At 42.3% G+C, this 14,134-nt stretch overlaps 1 protein-coding gene across 1 annotated transcript in view; it reads right to left on the bottom strand.

Annotated features, from left to right (window-relative positions):
• The window catches only part of LOC126982219 (nucleolar protein dao-5-like), a 140,970-nt gene that overhangs the window by 29,157 nt on the left and 97,679 nt on the right, over positions 1–14,134 (bottom strand). The window contains exon 8 of the mRNA XM_050834126.1: positions 2,956–3,006. Within this exon, the coding sequence (XP_050690083.1) occupies positions 2,956–3,006 (51 nt within the window). The remainder of the gene's footprint in view (positions 1–2,955; positions 3,007–14,134) is intronic.

The following is a 14,134-nucleotide window of genomic DNA, read 5'->3' as shown; positions in this document are numbered from 1 at the left end:
ATAGGAATAAGAGCAATGCACATACGGTAAGGAGGTCTAGGGTGAGAAATAAAGAAATCAAAATAGTGAACGTAAAGGTATAAAAAGAAGAATGTAAAAGAAGTGGTCTGATGAGGTGTTGAAGAAGATGAACTAACGAAAGGCGATTACTTTACAAAAATTAAGCACAAAGTCAGTGACAACAACTAATGAACCGAAGTAGATGCAGAGGAATGGGAAGGAAGCCTGAGACGGTGGGTAGATATAGTATTTAAATAGGGAAAAAGGGAAGGCTCAAAATAAGGGCGATCTACTTAAGAAAACAAGGTAGGAATAGTGATAAAAAAAAATAACTCGAGAAAAAAGAGAAATGAGAATAAAGTCAAAGAGACGGTCGCTGATAAAGTGCTGACATAGAGAAAAACACTGAAAGGCTAAAAAAACGGGCGATGTACTTTACGATGTGAGCGATAAAAAAAAAAAAGTAGAAAAAGGGGAATAGGAAGGAAGCTAGAGATGCTGATGGGTTAATACAGTCATAAAACAGGAGAAAAAAATTAACTAGAGTAGGAAGCGAGAAATGAGACGGAGGCTAGAGGAAACAGTAGGCTGAGGAGCTGCTGAAATAGAGGGAAAGAAGTTGATGACATAAGCGATGCATCTTTACGGCTTCTTTATCCCAGGGGGTGCCATTTGTGCAGGTTAAGGGTGTATTAAGAGAGACGGGGAGATAAGGGGAGATAAGGCGCTGCACGGGGAGGCCTTAAGAGCTCCTTCACGGCGATAGGGCGGAAGAAAGTGAGATAGAAAGGTTAATGTGAAATAAATTGAGGATTATGACGGATTTTAGTTTTTTTCCTTGGGTGTGGGTGTGGGGGGGGGGCGTGTTTGGGAAGGGAAGTGGGGGAGTGGGGAGGAGGAAGAAGAAGGAGGGGAAGAGAGAGTGTGTGTGTGTGTGCGCGTGTGTGTGTGTGTGTGTGTGTGTGTGTGTGTATGTGTGTCAGAAAGAGCCAGAAAGAAAAACAGAAAAACAAACAGACAGACATAGACAGATAGACACGGACATGCAGACAGATAAACAGAAAGGGAAACAGACAAACAGAACACAAAAGATAAACAGAATTGATGAAAGCAGGGGGGGGCGGGGGAATATAAACAACAGTATAAAAAGTAAAATCAAGAAAAGAAAAATGCAGGTCAACAGGAGAACAGATAACAAAAGCAAATAAAACCAACAACTCAAAATCAAAATATACAAAATGAAAATAAGAGGAAAAAGAAATAAGGAAGCAGAAGCACAACAGAAAAGAAGAAAAAAAGAAATACCGAGTCAAGAAGAAGGAAAGAAAGAAGGGAGTGAAGGCAGAAGAGGGTTGGGAGGAATGAAGGAGCTAAGAAAAAAGAAATACCGAAGGAAGAATTAAAGAAAGGAGGCAAGCAGGCAGAAGAGGACCAGGAGGCAGGAACGAGGGAGGGAGAGAACTTGGGGGTAGGGGAGGAGGTAGGGAAAAGGACGGAGCATTTGAGAGATAAACCTGGACACGACGGCGATTAACTGATAAGCAAACTGTTACAGCCTCCATCCCGGCCACACGTCACCGGTAATAGCCTTCACGGAGCGCAGGGCAGGTTGAGGGCAGGCAGGCGGGGGGAGGAGGAGAGATAATAGGAGACGACTGATGTGAAAGAACAGGAAAGAGAGAGAGAGGCGGTAAGAACAGAGTATACTTAAGGCAAGAGGAGAAAATATATATATAAATGGAGGACAAAGAAAGTGAAGGAAGAGAGAGAGAGAGAGAGAGAGAGAGAGAGAGAGAGAGAGAGAGAGAGAGAGAGAGAGAGAGAGAGAGAGAGAGAGAGAGAGAGAGAGAGAGAGAGAGAGAGAGAGAGAGAGAGAGAGAGAGAGAGAGAGAGAGAGAGAGAGAGAGAGAGAGAGAGAGAGAGAGAGAGAGAGAGAGAGAGAGAGAGAGAGGCAGGAGGCAGGAAAGAGGAGACGGAAAAAGAGGAAAACGAGAGAGAGAAGGGAAATATCTGCAGGAACGAGGAAAGGAAAATAAGGAAAACAGAGAAAACTAAAAAGGGAGAGGATAAAAATGTGACAAAAGAAGGATAATGTTGAAGAAGGATAAGAATGGAGTTGGTGTAGAGAAAAAGGAAAAGAGGAAGGTAACGGAAAGTCAAAATTCAAAGATACTGTATAACGGGGATGGCAGAAGAAGGAAAACTAACTACATAAGTACAAAAAAAAAAAAAATAATCAGGAGACAAAAAAAAGCGAAAAATGCGATAAAAAGAAGGATAGAGACGTTTAAGAAAATAAAAAATGGAAATGGCCGTAAGGAGAAAGGTAAAACAGAGAAAGAAAGAAAGACGAAGGGAGGGAAAGGAAAGGAAAGGAAGAACCATGTAAGGAAGGGAACGGAAATGACAGACGTGAATACTATGAGCGACGACTGAAGAAAATGCAAAAAAAGAAAAAATAACGGAAAACAAAGAGGAATGAGAAAGAGGTGAAGAGCAAAACGAAAAATAAAAAAAAGGACAAGGGGTTGGTCATAATCAAGAAAACAGAAGAGACAAGATGAAAACAAAATATCGAAAGAAGCGAAGGGAAAATAAATATGAAGTTAAAGAGTCTGGATAAGGAGGAGAGGGGGAATTAAGTAACCTTGAAGCAGGACTAGATGCACTGAACGAAAGACATGTGGCAGGTGTATCTGATGTTTATGAGTCTTGATTAGGGATGAGAAAGGTGGGCAGAATGAAGGCATGAAAAAAAGAAAGGTGGAGACAATAAGAGGATGAAACAGGTGCCGGGCGAACGGAGAGGAGAATAAGGAGATAAAGAAAATGGAGAAGAGGCATAAAGGCAAATTACAAAACGCGCAAAGGAAACTTATAAATATCGAACACACACACACACACACACACACACACACACACACACACACACACACACACACGCCCAACACTCACGTCTGTCCCGTCACCGCCGCAATCACAGGTGAGGGCGTTGCGGGGACTCACCTGCGAAGAGAAAGAAAAGGAAGGAAATAATCTCGTGTCAACTTGAAAATGGCCAAAAATGACAATAATCACCCGAGCACAATGGAGGAGGAGGAGGAGGAGGAGGTAAAAAGTGGAGGAAGGAAAGGGTGAAGGAGGAGGTAAAGAGAGGAGAAAGGAGGGGATGGGATGGTGGGGGGGGGGGATTTGGGGTGGGTTAGGGGTCAGAGGGAGACATTACACAAGAACCAAGTGCGTGTGTGTGTGTGTGTGTGTGTGTGTGTGTGTGTGTGTGTGTGTGTGTGTGTGTGTGACCTACTTGTTGAAGGGAAATGTGGAAAATGAAGGGAAAGGGCAAGAAAAATAATATGGAAAAAGACGAAGGTAAGGAAACAAGGAAGAAAAACCTAGATAATAAGAGAGGACTGAGAAGAGTAATGAAAGGAGGGGAAATAACACACACGGAGGAAAAAGAGAAGGTGACGGGAGCGATGACGAAAAAAAAGGAAAGTATCAAGGAAAATAACGATGATCATGCCGGAAGTTAAAACACAGCAGCAAAATGAAAAAGAATATATAGAAGGGGAAAAGAGTGAGGTGTAACATGGAACAAAAAAAAGGTAAATGAAAGTTGAACCACATATAAAAAAAAAAGATATTAAACACAAATGAGCATCGTGAAAATATTAGAAAAGAAATAAAGAAGAGTTCATGGGAGGAAAAAAAGAGTGAGGTGTAACATGGAACAAAAAAAAGGTAAATGAAAGTTGAACCACATATAAAAAAAGATAAACAAATGAGCATCGTAAAAATATAAGAAAATAAATAAAGAAGAGTTCATGGGAGAAAACAAAAGAGTAAGAAAAGAAGGAAAGGGAAGAGAAAAGTCACGGAATGAGAGGGGAAAAAAAGGAAAAGGTGAAACAATCTGAAATTATGGAGCCAAAGGTGAAGATGAAAGAGTCGATATTACTGGGAAATAAAAAATATAACGAAAGTATAAAAATAATTCACACACACACACACACACACACACACACACACACACACACACGCATATATACACACACACACAGACACACACACACACACACACACACACACAAGACACAAAACAAACACTGAAAAGCAACTCTCGTGTTTGCTTAAGATCGCTAACGTATTTATCGCGAGAAAACAACGTGAGGTGCGGTGCGTCAAGACTTGCACTTTTATATCACTGAGCAAAAAAGAAGTATGTTTAATTAGGAACTTGAGAACTACATCATAACGCTATTGATAAACTCAGCTGTGTATTTTGTTTGTGTATTTTTGTTCTGATTGTGTATTGTCTGTGTATTCTGATTGTGTACCGTGTAGTGCTGTATATTTTGATGTGCTATTGATAAACTCGGCTATGTATTCGTTCGTGCATGTAGCCCACCGCTCTTAGCCAATTAGAACTTGTAAATTGAAAGGAACATCGGCAGTAGTAACAACAAATAGCAAACAAGAAAAAACAAACGAATCCGAAACTGACCTCCCTCTTGGCCACTCATCTCTAGTTTCTTTTATAGGAGCAGAATTAGTGGGTTTCTTTGTTTCTTATTTTTCTTTTTGCCTTTGAGCTGCTTCCTTTACGGTAAAACAATAACAGACGGCAAAAATCGTAAAACACTTAAGAATCTACTTTTTTATAGCAAAGGAAGCAGTTCAAGGGTAAAAATAAATGAAAAACGAAAAGCCCGCTAATCACTGCCCTTAAGCCATTAACGTAAAAAGTATAAAAATGCGCCAAACTCCTCCTTACCTTTTCCCAAGTGTCGCAGTACCAGAAGTGAAGAAACATAAGGAGAGGCAAAAAGAACATCCCGAACAGGTAAAAGAGGGAAAGCGGGGTTGAGGCAGAGTGGAGATAAGAGAGGAGGGGAAGGGGAAAGGAAGACATAAGGGAGGAGACTAATAGGAGGAAAAAGGGAGAAAGAGAGAGGGGGAAAATAAGCTAGAGACAGAAGGAGGAGGGAGGGAGGGAAACAGAGTGGGAAAGTTGGAAAGAGGGAGTGTAGAAAGGAAAGGGTAAGGGGTGGGAAAGGAAAAGGGAAGAGGAAAGGAAGGAAAAAGGAGGGAAGAGAATAAAATGTGAAAAAAATAGTAAAGAAGAGAGAAGAGGGAAAGGATGTAGAGGAGGAGAGAAGGAGGAAAGGAAGGTGGGAAAGAGGGAGAGTGGGAGGGTAAAGAAAGGAAAATAGAGAAAGAAAAAGAGGGAAGAAACTAAAATGAGAAAAAATAGAAAAGAAGAGAGAATGGGAAAGGATGTAGAGGAGGAGAGAGGAAGGAAAGGAAGGTGGGAAGGAGGGAGAGGAGGAAGAAAGGAAAATAGAGAAAGAAAAAGAGGGAAGAAACTAAAATGAGAAAAAATAGAAAAGAAGAGAGAATGGGAAAGGATGTAGAGGAGGAGAGAGGAAGGAAAGGAAGGTGGGAAGGAGGGAGAGTGGGAGGGTAAAGAAAGGAAAATAGAGAAAGAAAAAGAGGGAAGAAACTAAAATGAGAAAAAATAGAAAAGAAGAGAGAATGGGAAAGGATGTAGAGGAGGAGAGAGGGAGGAAAAGAAGGTGGGAAAGAGAGAGAGTGGGAGGGTAAAGAAAGGAAAATAGAGGAAGAAAAAGAGGGAAGAAATTAAAATGAGAAAAAATAGAAAAGAAGAAAGAGAGAATGGGAAAGGATGTAGAGGAGGAGAGAGGAAGGAAAGGAAGGTGGGAAAGAGGGAGAGTGGGAGGATAAAGAAAGGAAAGGACGAGGGGTAGGAAAATAGGAAAGAAAGGTGAAGAGATGACACAAATCAGGGAGGTATAAAATCCTTACACGTCCACTCCTTTCTCCACTCCCTTACTCCACCACTCAGAATGACAGACAGACAGGTAGACTTACTGCTGGGGACGACTTATTCCCCTCCCTTCCAACTATCTCTATCCCTTTCTCTCTTTCTAATCTCTCTCTTATCGCCTTGTCGTGATAATGCTCATTCACTGAAAGCCGCGCGCGATAACAGGTGGATTGGCTGCTTAATTCCGGAGACTTGAAAGAATATTTATTTTCCTAATCTCGTAATTGGACTAACGCAAACAAAAATGGGCTTCATTATCTTCGTTCAAGTGGTGTAATGAGGAAAGTTTCCAACCAACAATAACTGCACCACGAAAACAAAATTTTAGTTACCACTGCACAGAATTAGAGAGGCTCGGAGGAAAAGAAGAGATGGGGAAAGAGAGATGATTGATAAGGAAAGGTAAGGAAATTCTGGTTACCACTGCACAGATTTAGAGAGGTTAGGAGGAAAAGAAGAGATGGGGAAAGAGAGATGATTGATAAGGAAAGGTAAGGAAATTCTGGTTACCACTGCACAGATTTAGAGAGGCTAGGAGGAAAAGAAGAGATGGGGAAAGAGAGATGATTGATAAGGAAAGGTAAGGAAATTCTGGTTACCACTGCACAGATTTAAAGAGGCTAGGAGGAAAAGAAGAGATGGGGAAAGAGAGGTGACTGGTAAGGAAAATAAGCAGAGTTTTTAAGGAAACCGTTAATAATACGGAAAACATACTGTGAAGGAAAAGTTAAGAAAAAGCATATATGAAAAAATAATGATTAGGGCGATATAAGTAATGAAACAATATGAAAAAAACAGAGGAAAGGAATGTTAGACAAAAATCATTAAAAAAAGAACAAAAATAAATTAGAAACGGAAAGGAAAACATAAAAAGAGATACAACCCGTGGAGGAAAATGAAAAACAAAAAAGAAAGTTAAGAAACAAGAGGGGGGAAAAAAAGAGCGGGGTTCAAGGCAGTCACAAAAAAATAAGTTACCAAATTTTATACCTTGCTGTTTAAACCACCTCATAAAACTAAGACAGAGGCGCTTCGTGTTTACGGTGTTCCTAATGTTTTCGCTCAGTCCCTCACTACATCGCTCGTGTGGCGTGGTCGATGTTTTAGTTACAGGCCTGACGATGTGGCAATAATGTGTGTTGTCTGTGCTTACGCGATGGTTCCTAATGCAATGTCGTAATTCTCTCTCTCTCTCTCTCTAGTCTTATCACAGAAGCTGCCAGATATTAGAGCTACAAAAAAATGCGATAAATAATGCGGTTGGGTGGTTACCGTGGATGTTATTGTTGTCGCTGTTATGTAAATTTGTTGTCGGTTTTGTTTTGTTTTTTTCTTTCGTTTTCCCATAACAACAGCGTCTCCGGGTGTTTGGATATGATAAACGCGTCAAACGGTTTAGGTGTGTAACTTTCATGGGTGCACCAAGTGTGGGTCACGGGCCTCCAATAATAACATGAAATACTGACTGAAATATAAGATACAGTGAAATTTAAACGCACAGTAAATAAAACTACAGTGCTATTAAATAAAGGAAAGATTTATACAGTATACTAACGAAAATTATTATAGCTAAGAAAAAATGTACGTGAATCCGATGAAATCCACCAAACATAATCCAGAGCGTTTCTCCGATTGATCATATCTAACTCTTCTCTTCATCCGAGTCCTCATTCACTTCTCCATCCCCACGCATTCTATGTACGTACCTTCATGACTTTCGTTGCCTCTTTGACATCAAACAACGAATCGCCTTAACTCCTCCTCCTCCTCCTCCTTCGGGTAAGCGATAGTTTTGCTCAAGAAATGGAGAAAACTCGCCCCAGGAACCAGCGGGAAGGTCAAGGCGGCCCACTCATGACTGTCCTGCTTCCTCTTAATGAATACACTACTGACCTGTTACACGTTTTGGCACCCTTGGGAGAGTTACATCGATAAAAGACCTCACGTGTGGCAATGAAACTTACCTTCTTGTTCTGAGTTTTTTTTTTTTTTTGTGTGTGTAAGTATGGCGAGTAGAATTATAGGCCAACCTTCAATGCACTCGAGGATCATTTATATACCTTGGCACGGCCGTTATCAGGCGAGCTTACTAGACTCCGCTTATCTCTCAATGCATGCCGCCTCGATGACCCCTTGGCGGCGACCAACGGCTGGACCACAACAAAGGAGGTGCCCGAGTATTCCAACATCCCATAGTGAGTTACAAGGTTGATATTGATGTTTGCAATGATGACGATGGTGATGATAATTATGAGGGGGATCTTTGTCTAAAACTCAGGTAATAAAATTCAAAGTGTACACGGGGCAATTGCGGGATGTCGAAGAGGTATAACAGATAAGCTTAGTTGGTGGTGGTGGTGGTGGTGGTGATATGCTGGCTCGCTTATCATAGACTATCATATATGTGTGTGTGTGTGTGTGTGTGTGTGTGTGTGTGTGTGTGACTGAGTGTGCTCGCGTGTACGTGTGTTTCCACTTACAACATAACACACAGCTGGGTCACCGTGTCACTTGGGTAGTATTTGTCTCCAGGCACACACAGTAACGACGCCGCAAACAGCCTCGGCCCGCGCGTGTACCCCAGACAGAGATATGAATGTGTGTATTGTTCCCGCAGCGGAGGAGTCTTTGTCGGCGTGTGACCTTCCAGTGACACAAACGGTGACTTCTCCCGTGCCAAGGTAAGAAGATTTTCACCCGAGAAGTCTAATGAGGGAAAGTTTGGGGTATGGCAGAATGAGTGACAGTGACGGAGTGAGGTAAAGATCATTACCTGAGAATGACAAGAGTTCACGGAGATGCAATACCTGGGGAAACCTTTTGAGAGAGAGAGAGAGAGAGAGAGAGAGAGAGAGAGAGAGAGAGAGAGAGAGAGAGAGAGAGAGAGAGAGAGAGAGAGAGAGAGAGAGAGAGAGAGAGAGAGAGAGAGAGAGAGAGAGAGAGAGAGAGAGAGAGAGAGAGAGAGATAAAGCATACTTTATGGTAATATTTTTAGGACATAAGTTGAAGGAGTTTTGCGCACTTATAATAATTCCATGGACTATACATCATATTTTTTTTCTTTCAGTTCATAAAGAAAGCGATGCAAAAACAACAGTCTGGCAGATGAGGAATATAACAATAAAATGTATAATAATAAAAGAGTAAATAATAGTTGTATATTCTAATCTAAAGCATGCCCAACACGATCACTGTGACCGAATAATGCAAAAAACAAACTTATACAAACATGCTAATAAAAGTTAAATTGTAAGTGAACGAAACGAACGCAAAAAAATTAGTTAACCCATAAATAATAAGTTTTCATAACTCCCCGGTAACCCCGTGCCCCGAAGAGGTGGGTTCGACTAATTACGTTTTCCGGTGACCTGAGAACCAAAAGAAGGGGAACGCTGCCCAAAACAATGCCTTCCCAAATGTTTCCTGTGCACCGAACCTACTCTTAGGGCGGCCTGGGGAAACGCGTGACGTGGGACGAGAGGAGGGGAAGGAAGGGGACCGGCTGGGTAGGGGGTGAGAGGAGGAGAAGAGAAGGAAAAAGAATAGTAAAATGTGGAGTGTGAGAAGGAAGAAAGGAGAAGAAATGGACGGGGAATAGATTGTTAAGAAGACTGAAAGGAAAGAACAGAAAGAGAAGGAATGAAAATTGAATAGTAAAAGAAGGGTAAAAGGGAAATGGAGGGAAAGGGATGGGACTGGCGTGGAAGGGAGGAGGTCGAGGGAAAGGGAGGAGGGTAGAAGGAAAGGGAGGGAAGTAAAAAAAAGCGGGGGACGGATTGTAAAGAAGCAGCGTAGAGGACAGACGAGAGGAGAAAAGAAAAGAACGGATTAGTAGAAAGTAGGGTGAGAGGACAAAGGAGAGAGGAAGGAAGAAGAACGGGGAATGGATTGGTTAGAGATGAGGGAGAAAGAGAGGAGGAGAAGAGAGGGAAAAAGAATAGTAAAATATGGAGTATGAGAAGGAAGAAAGGAGAAGAAATGGACGGGGAATAGATTGTAAAGAAAGCTGAAAGGAAAACAGAAATGGAAGGGATGAAAATTGAATAGTAAAGGGGATAAAATTTGAATGGTAAAAGAGGAGGTGAGTAAAAGGGAATCAAAGAGAAGGGACGAGAAGGTACGAAAATGTGATGAATGGAGGGAAAATGTGGGGGAAGAAAAAGGGGAGAGCCTGAGGAAAAGGTAAGGTGGTGCTGGGGTACAGAACGGGAGGAGCACTCGACACACAGGTAAGGAAAAGGTAAGGAAAAGGTAAGGTCACGTGAATACACCTGTGGTTAGGGAAAGGGGAAAAAGGTATTCTTCTTCTATAACAGTTAACCTCTCTCTCTCTCTCTCTCTCTCTCTCTCTCTCTCTCTCTCTCTCTCTCTCTCTCTCTCTCTCTCTCTCTCTCTCTCTCTCTCTCATTAGAATTACTCAACACGCTCCCACTGTTTACCACTTTTCCATTCTCCTTGAAGTGTCACCCAATTCAACATTCCCAGTCCTCTCACTCTCCATTTTCCTCATCCACCCTTCACCAACCCTATCCACCCCCCTCGCCCTCCCACTGTCTCACCCTCTCTTCACCTACCCTATCCATTCCCCTCCTCCTTTCCATCTTCATACCTCTTTTTGCCCAACGCTATCCATTCTTCTAACTTTTTCATCTAGATATATTTTTCCCATTTTTTCGGCATTTCACTGTTTTTTTTTCTTTTTCTGTTTACTGATATTAATTACTATTGTTAGGTATTTTTCTATATTATCCAATCCCCTTTAATTAACACCTTCTCACCTCCCCTCTTCCTACTCCAAACTCCATTCTCACCCGATTCACGTATCACTTAACCCCTCGACTGCGGGTTTCCTACAAGAAGACCTCACCAAACTACAGGAATGGAACAGAAAGTGGCGCTACAATTCAATGGAGAAAAATGTAGTCATGCACCTTTGAAATTGATATCCAGCGTACCAATGCCACATGGGAAACACTCCACTATCCACCACAGGGGCAGAGAAAGACCTAGGACTATATTATGTTACCAGGCTACCAGTTAAAACCAAATCGTGCCAATCACAGCGGACGGGTTAATCCCATCCCCTCGTACTCTCCTTTCTGTTCTCAGCTCTCCTTCCTCGCCCGCCAAAGACACATGCAGACCAGATTCTTAAACGTTTCGATGACCAAGCACATATACCTGACAAGGCTTTCGTTGGGGTTTGGGGCATTTCCATGGGTAGTTTTATAACCCTCGTGGTAGTTTGACCCTTTTCCTGTACTTTGCACCTAAAGAAACACTCATAAGAACCCGATTAATCTCCTTTTTTGGCCTTAGGAATTAGTTTATGTTAGAGGAGGAAGCGTCAGAGAATAACGAGCCGGGAGACACTTGATGAGTATCTTGTTCCGACCGGCACGAGTCTCATGCACGCGCAGGCAGGCAGGCGGGTGGTCACGGTTCATCGCCTTCCCGACCGTCCCTTGAATGATGAGTGCCAGGTGGTGAATATTCCAGGCAGGTGTGTGTGTGTGTGTGTGTGTGTGTGTGTGTGTGTGTGTGTATTTACCTAGTTGTTTTACAGGGCCTGGGCTTTACGCTCGTGTGGTCCCGTCTCCGTATCTATATTTATCCAACTTTTCCTTAAAGCTTTGCACACTTTTCGCCGATATTACATCCTCACTCAGTCTGTTCCAAACCTCTATATTTTTTTTTTCTCAAGCATCTTCCCTTCCTCAATTTTTTGCTATGTCCTCTTGTGTTCCTGGTGGTAGTTTCTGGTGTGTGTATGTGTGTGTGTGTGTGTGTGTGTGTGTGTGTGTGTGTGTGTGTGTGTGTGTGTGTGTGTGTGTGTGTTAAGGAGGAGGGGGGTGAGGTGAGGGCGAGGTAACATGTCAGCCAACACCCCTACTCATTTTAATTAGCTCCTCTACACTCCTACCTCTTTTCCCTGCCACCCCTTCCCCATCACCCCTGTCTCCCCTTCCCCGTCACCCCTCTCTCACCCCTGTCACACCCTCCCCTTCCAACCCTCACCCCGTCACGCTGAGCTATGGGGTCGTCGCCGCTCGGGGAGGCCTTGACACTGAGCAGACTTATGTGCTGCCATTAACAATTACCTGGCGGGGCAATTAACAGGCGAGAGCCACGTGAGCCTCGAAGGTGTAGGGGGAAGGCCTAGCGCTCCCCACCTGGCGGCCAAACAGGTTAATCAGTGTAATGTGTGGTAATTGCTAGTTCGTGCCGTCGGTCTAATCTTTTTTTTTCTACTTTTTTACTGTGTAGAAGACAGCGCAAAGGCATAACATAATAGATAGATAGATAAATAGATAGATAGATAGATAGAAAGAGAGAGACAGATAGATAGATAGATAGATAGATAGATAGATTGATTGATTGAATGATTGACTGATAGATAGATGAAGATAGACATAGATAATAGATAAATAGATAAAGAAGCAAACACATGAATAGCAATTACACACACACACACACGCACACACACACACACACACACAACATGCGGCTCCCACAAAGAAAACAGAGGGAGATGTCACCATTAATTCTGACAAGTTGGAAGATTCATGACAATACGATCACGACTTTCTGCTCCCTTGTGAATATCCTGAGAAAATGGGAAAGGAAAACGTGATGCCAAATGAGCCCTGTGAAGCCATGTGACCCGGCGGCACTTCACGACACCTCCATTCCGGGAAGTCATGTCACCTGAAGAAAAATTGAAAGTAGTGACTGTGCTTCCTTGTGCCTTTACAATACATGACGAAACACACACACACACACACACACACACACACACACACACACACACACACACAAACGCACACACATTATGACAGCACAGTGTTTGGCGTCTATCTATCCTTTGCGTCATTTTCCATTAATATTTTTTTTCCTCTACGTTTCTCAAGTCATCGTGTCGCGGGTCAGGTTGTGTTACATTCTCCCTCTGTTGAAAGTAATGGCGATGACACTTCTGTTTGTTTGGGTTTTTTCGTTTCCCTGCACACTAGACGTGATGTTATATTAGAGGCGAAGAATGTCCACGAAATGACGCTGTTGATTCTTCCGCATTGCCGTCAAAAACTGTCTTGTTGTAAGGGAATGAAAGAGGCAGTTAGTGATCGTAGACTCTGATGCGACACCGACCATGGACAGTATACTCATACCGTTCTTCTCTTCTCTTCTCTTCTCTTCTCTCTCTCTCTCTCTCTCTCTCAACGTTATATATGCTAGAAACTGCATTAACATTATTGACTTGATCGATGGTATGCGATCCGCGGATTCAGTTGATGATGATGATGATGATGATATGATGATGATTATGATGATGATGATGGTGGTGATGATGATGGCGATGATGATGGCGATCATGATGGCTCTATTGTCTGCCTGCCCACAAAACTAGTGTTCATTTTGGTATCCCTCACACAACCGCAACTATACGAGTACTATTACCGCATTGCTGCACGATAGTCCACCCCCCCAAAAAAATCAACATTTCTGCATCAATTCCATAAAAGGTTGATGAAGTTATTCCCGACTGATAAGTTGATAACTGAACGGGACGCTGAGGCACCCACCCATCCACACCGCGCTTGTGCCTTCCCCGATCATGCTACGTGTTTTGATTGGCGGTTTACATTGAAATTGATTCCTATCGTTGCAGTGTTTTGAGACGGGTTAGTTGTGGTCTTGTTACAGCTATGCTAAACACGGATGGAAACTACGAGGGAAGAAAATAAATTTATTAATTATATGAATAAACTGATGAATTAATAAACCAATAATTAGGTAAATAAATCAAATAGTTTATCATACAGAGTAAAATTATCAAATAAACAAGTAATGAATATATGCATAATGAAATAAATTAAATTGTTCACTGATGCAGGATGAGCTGTCTTCTCGTTTATCTTTTTATCTCGAATATATTCATCTGAGATAGAGATAAGTGAACAAAAATTATGATTATCAACATGTAATAAATTGCGCCACAGATCTAGTGTAGTAGGACATAATTTAATAACTGACAGGTAATTAGAGGCACGTGAGTCTTGCAGGTATACCTCAACACACAAGTACACGTGTGTTTAGAGACGCTACCATCTGCACACACGTCAGAGTCAGTGTTCGCCCGCCACGACCGCTTCGTAATATCATCTGCACCACCATGACGTTCACCCAAGATCGACGAGACTTATAACGCAATTGCCACCAAAACAACACTAAGGCGCCGTTCACACTGTGCTGACTCTGGGCCACGACAACCCAGCAACATATAGA

This window comes from Eriocheir sinensis, chromosome 4 (genome assembly GCF_024679095.1).
Source record: "Eriocheir sinensis breed Jianghai 21 chromosome 4, ASM2467909v1, whole genome shotgun sequence".
Taxonomy (NCBI): Eukaryota; Metazoa; Arthropoda; class Malacostraca; order Decapoda; family Varunidae; genus Eriocheir; species Eriocheir sinensis.
The sequence above is the reverse complement of the archived record's forward strand: the minus strand, read 5'-3'. Positions and strand labels throughout refer to the sequence as shown.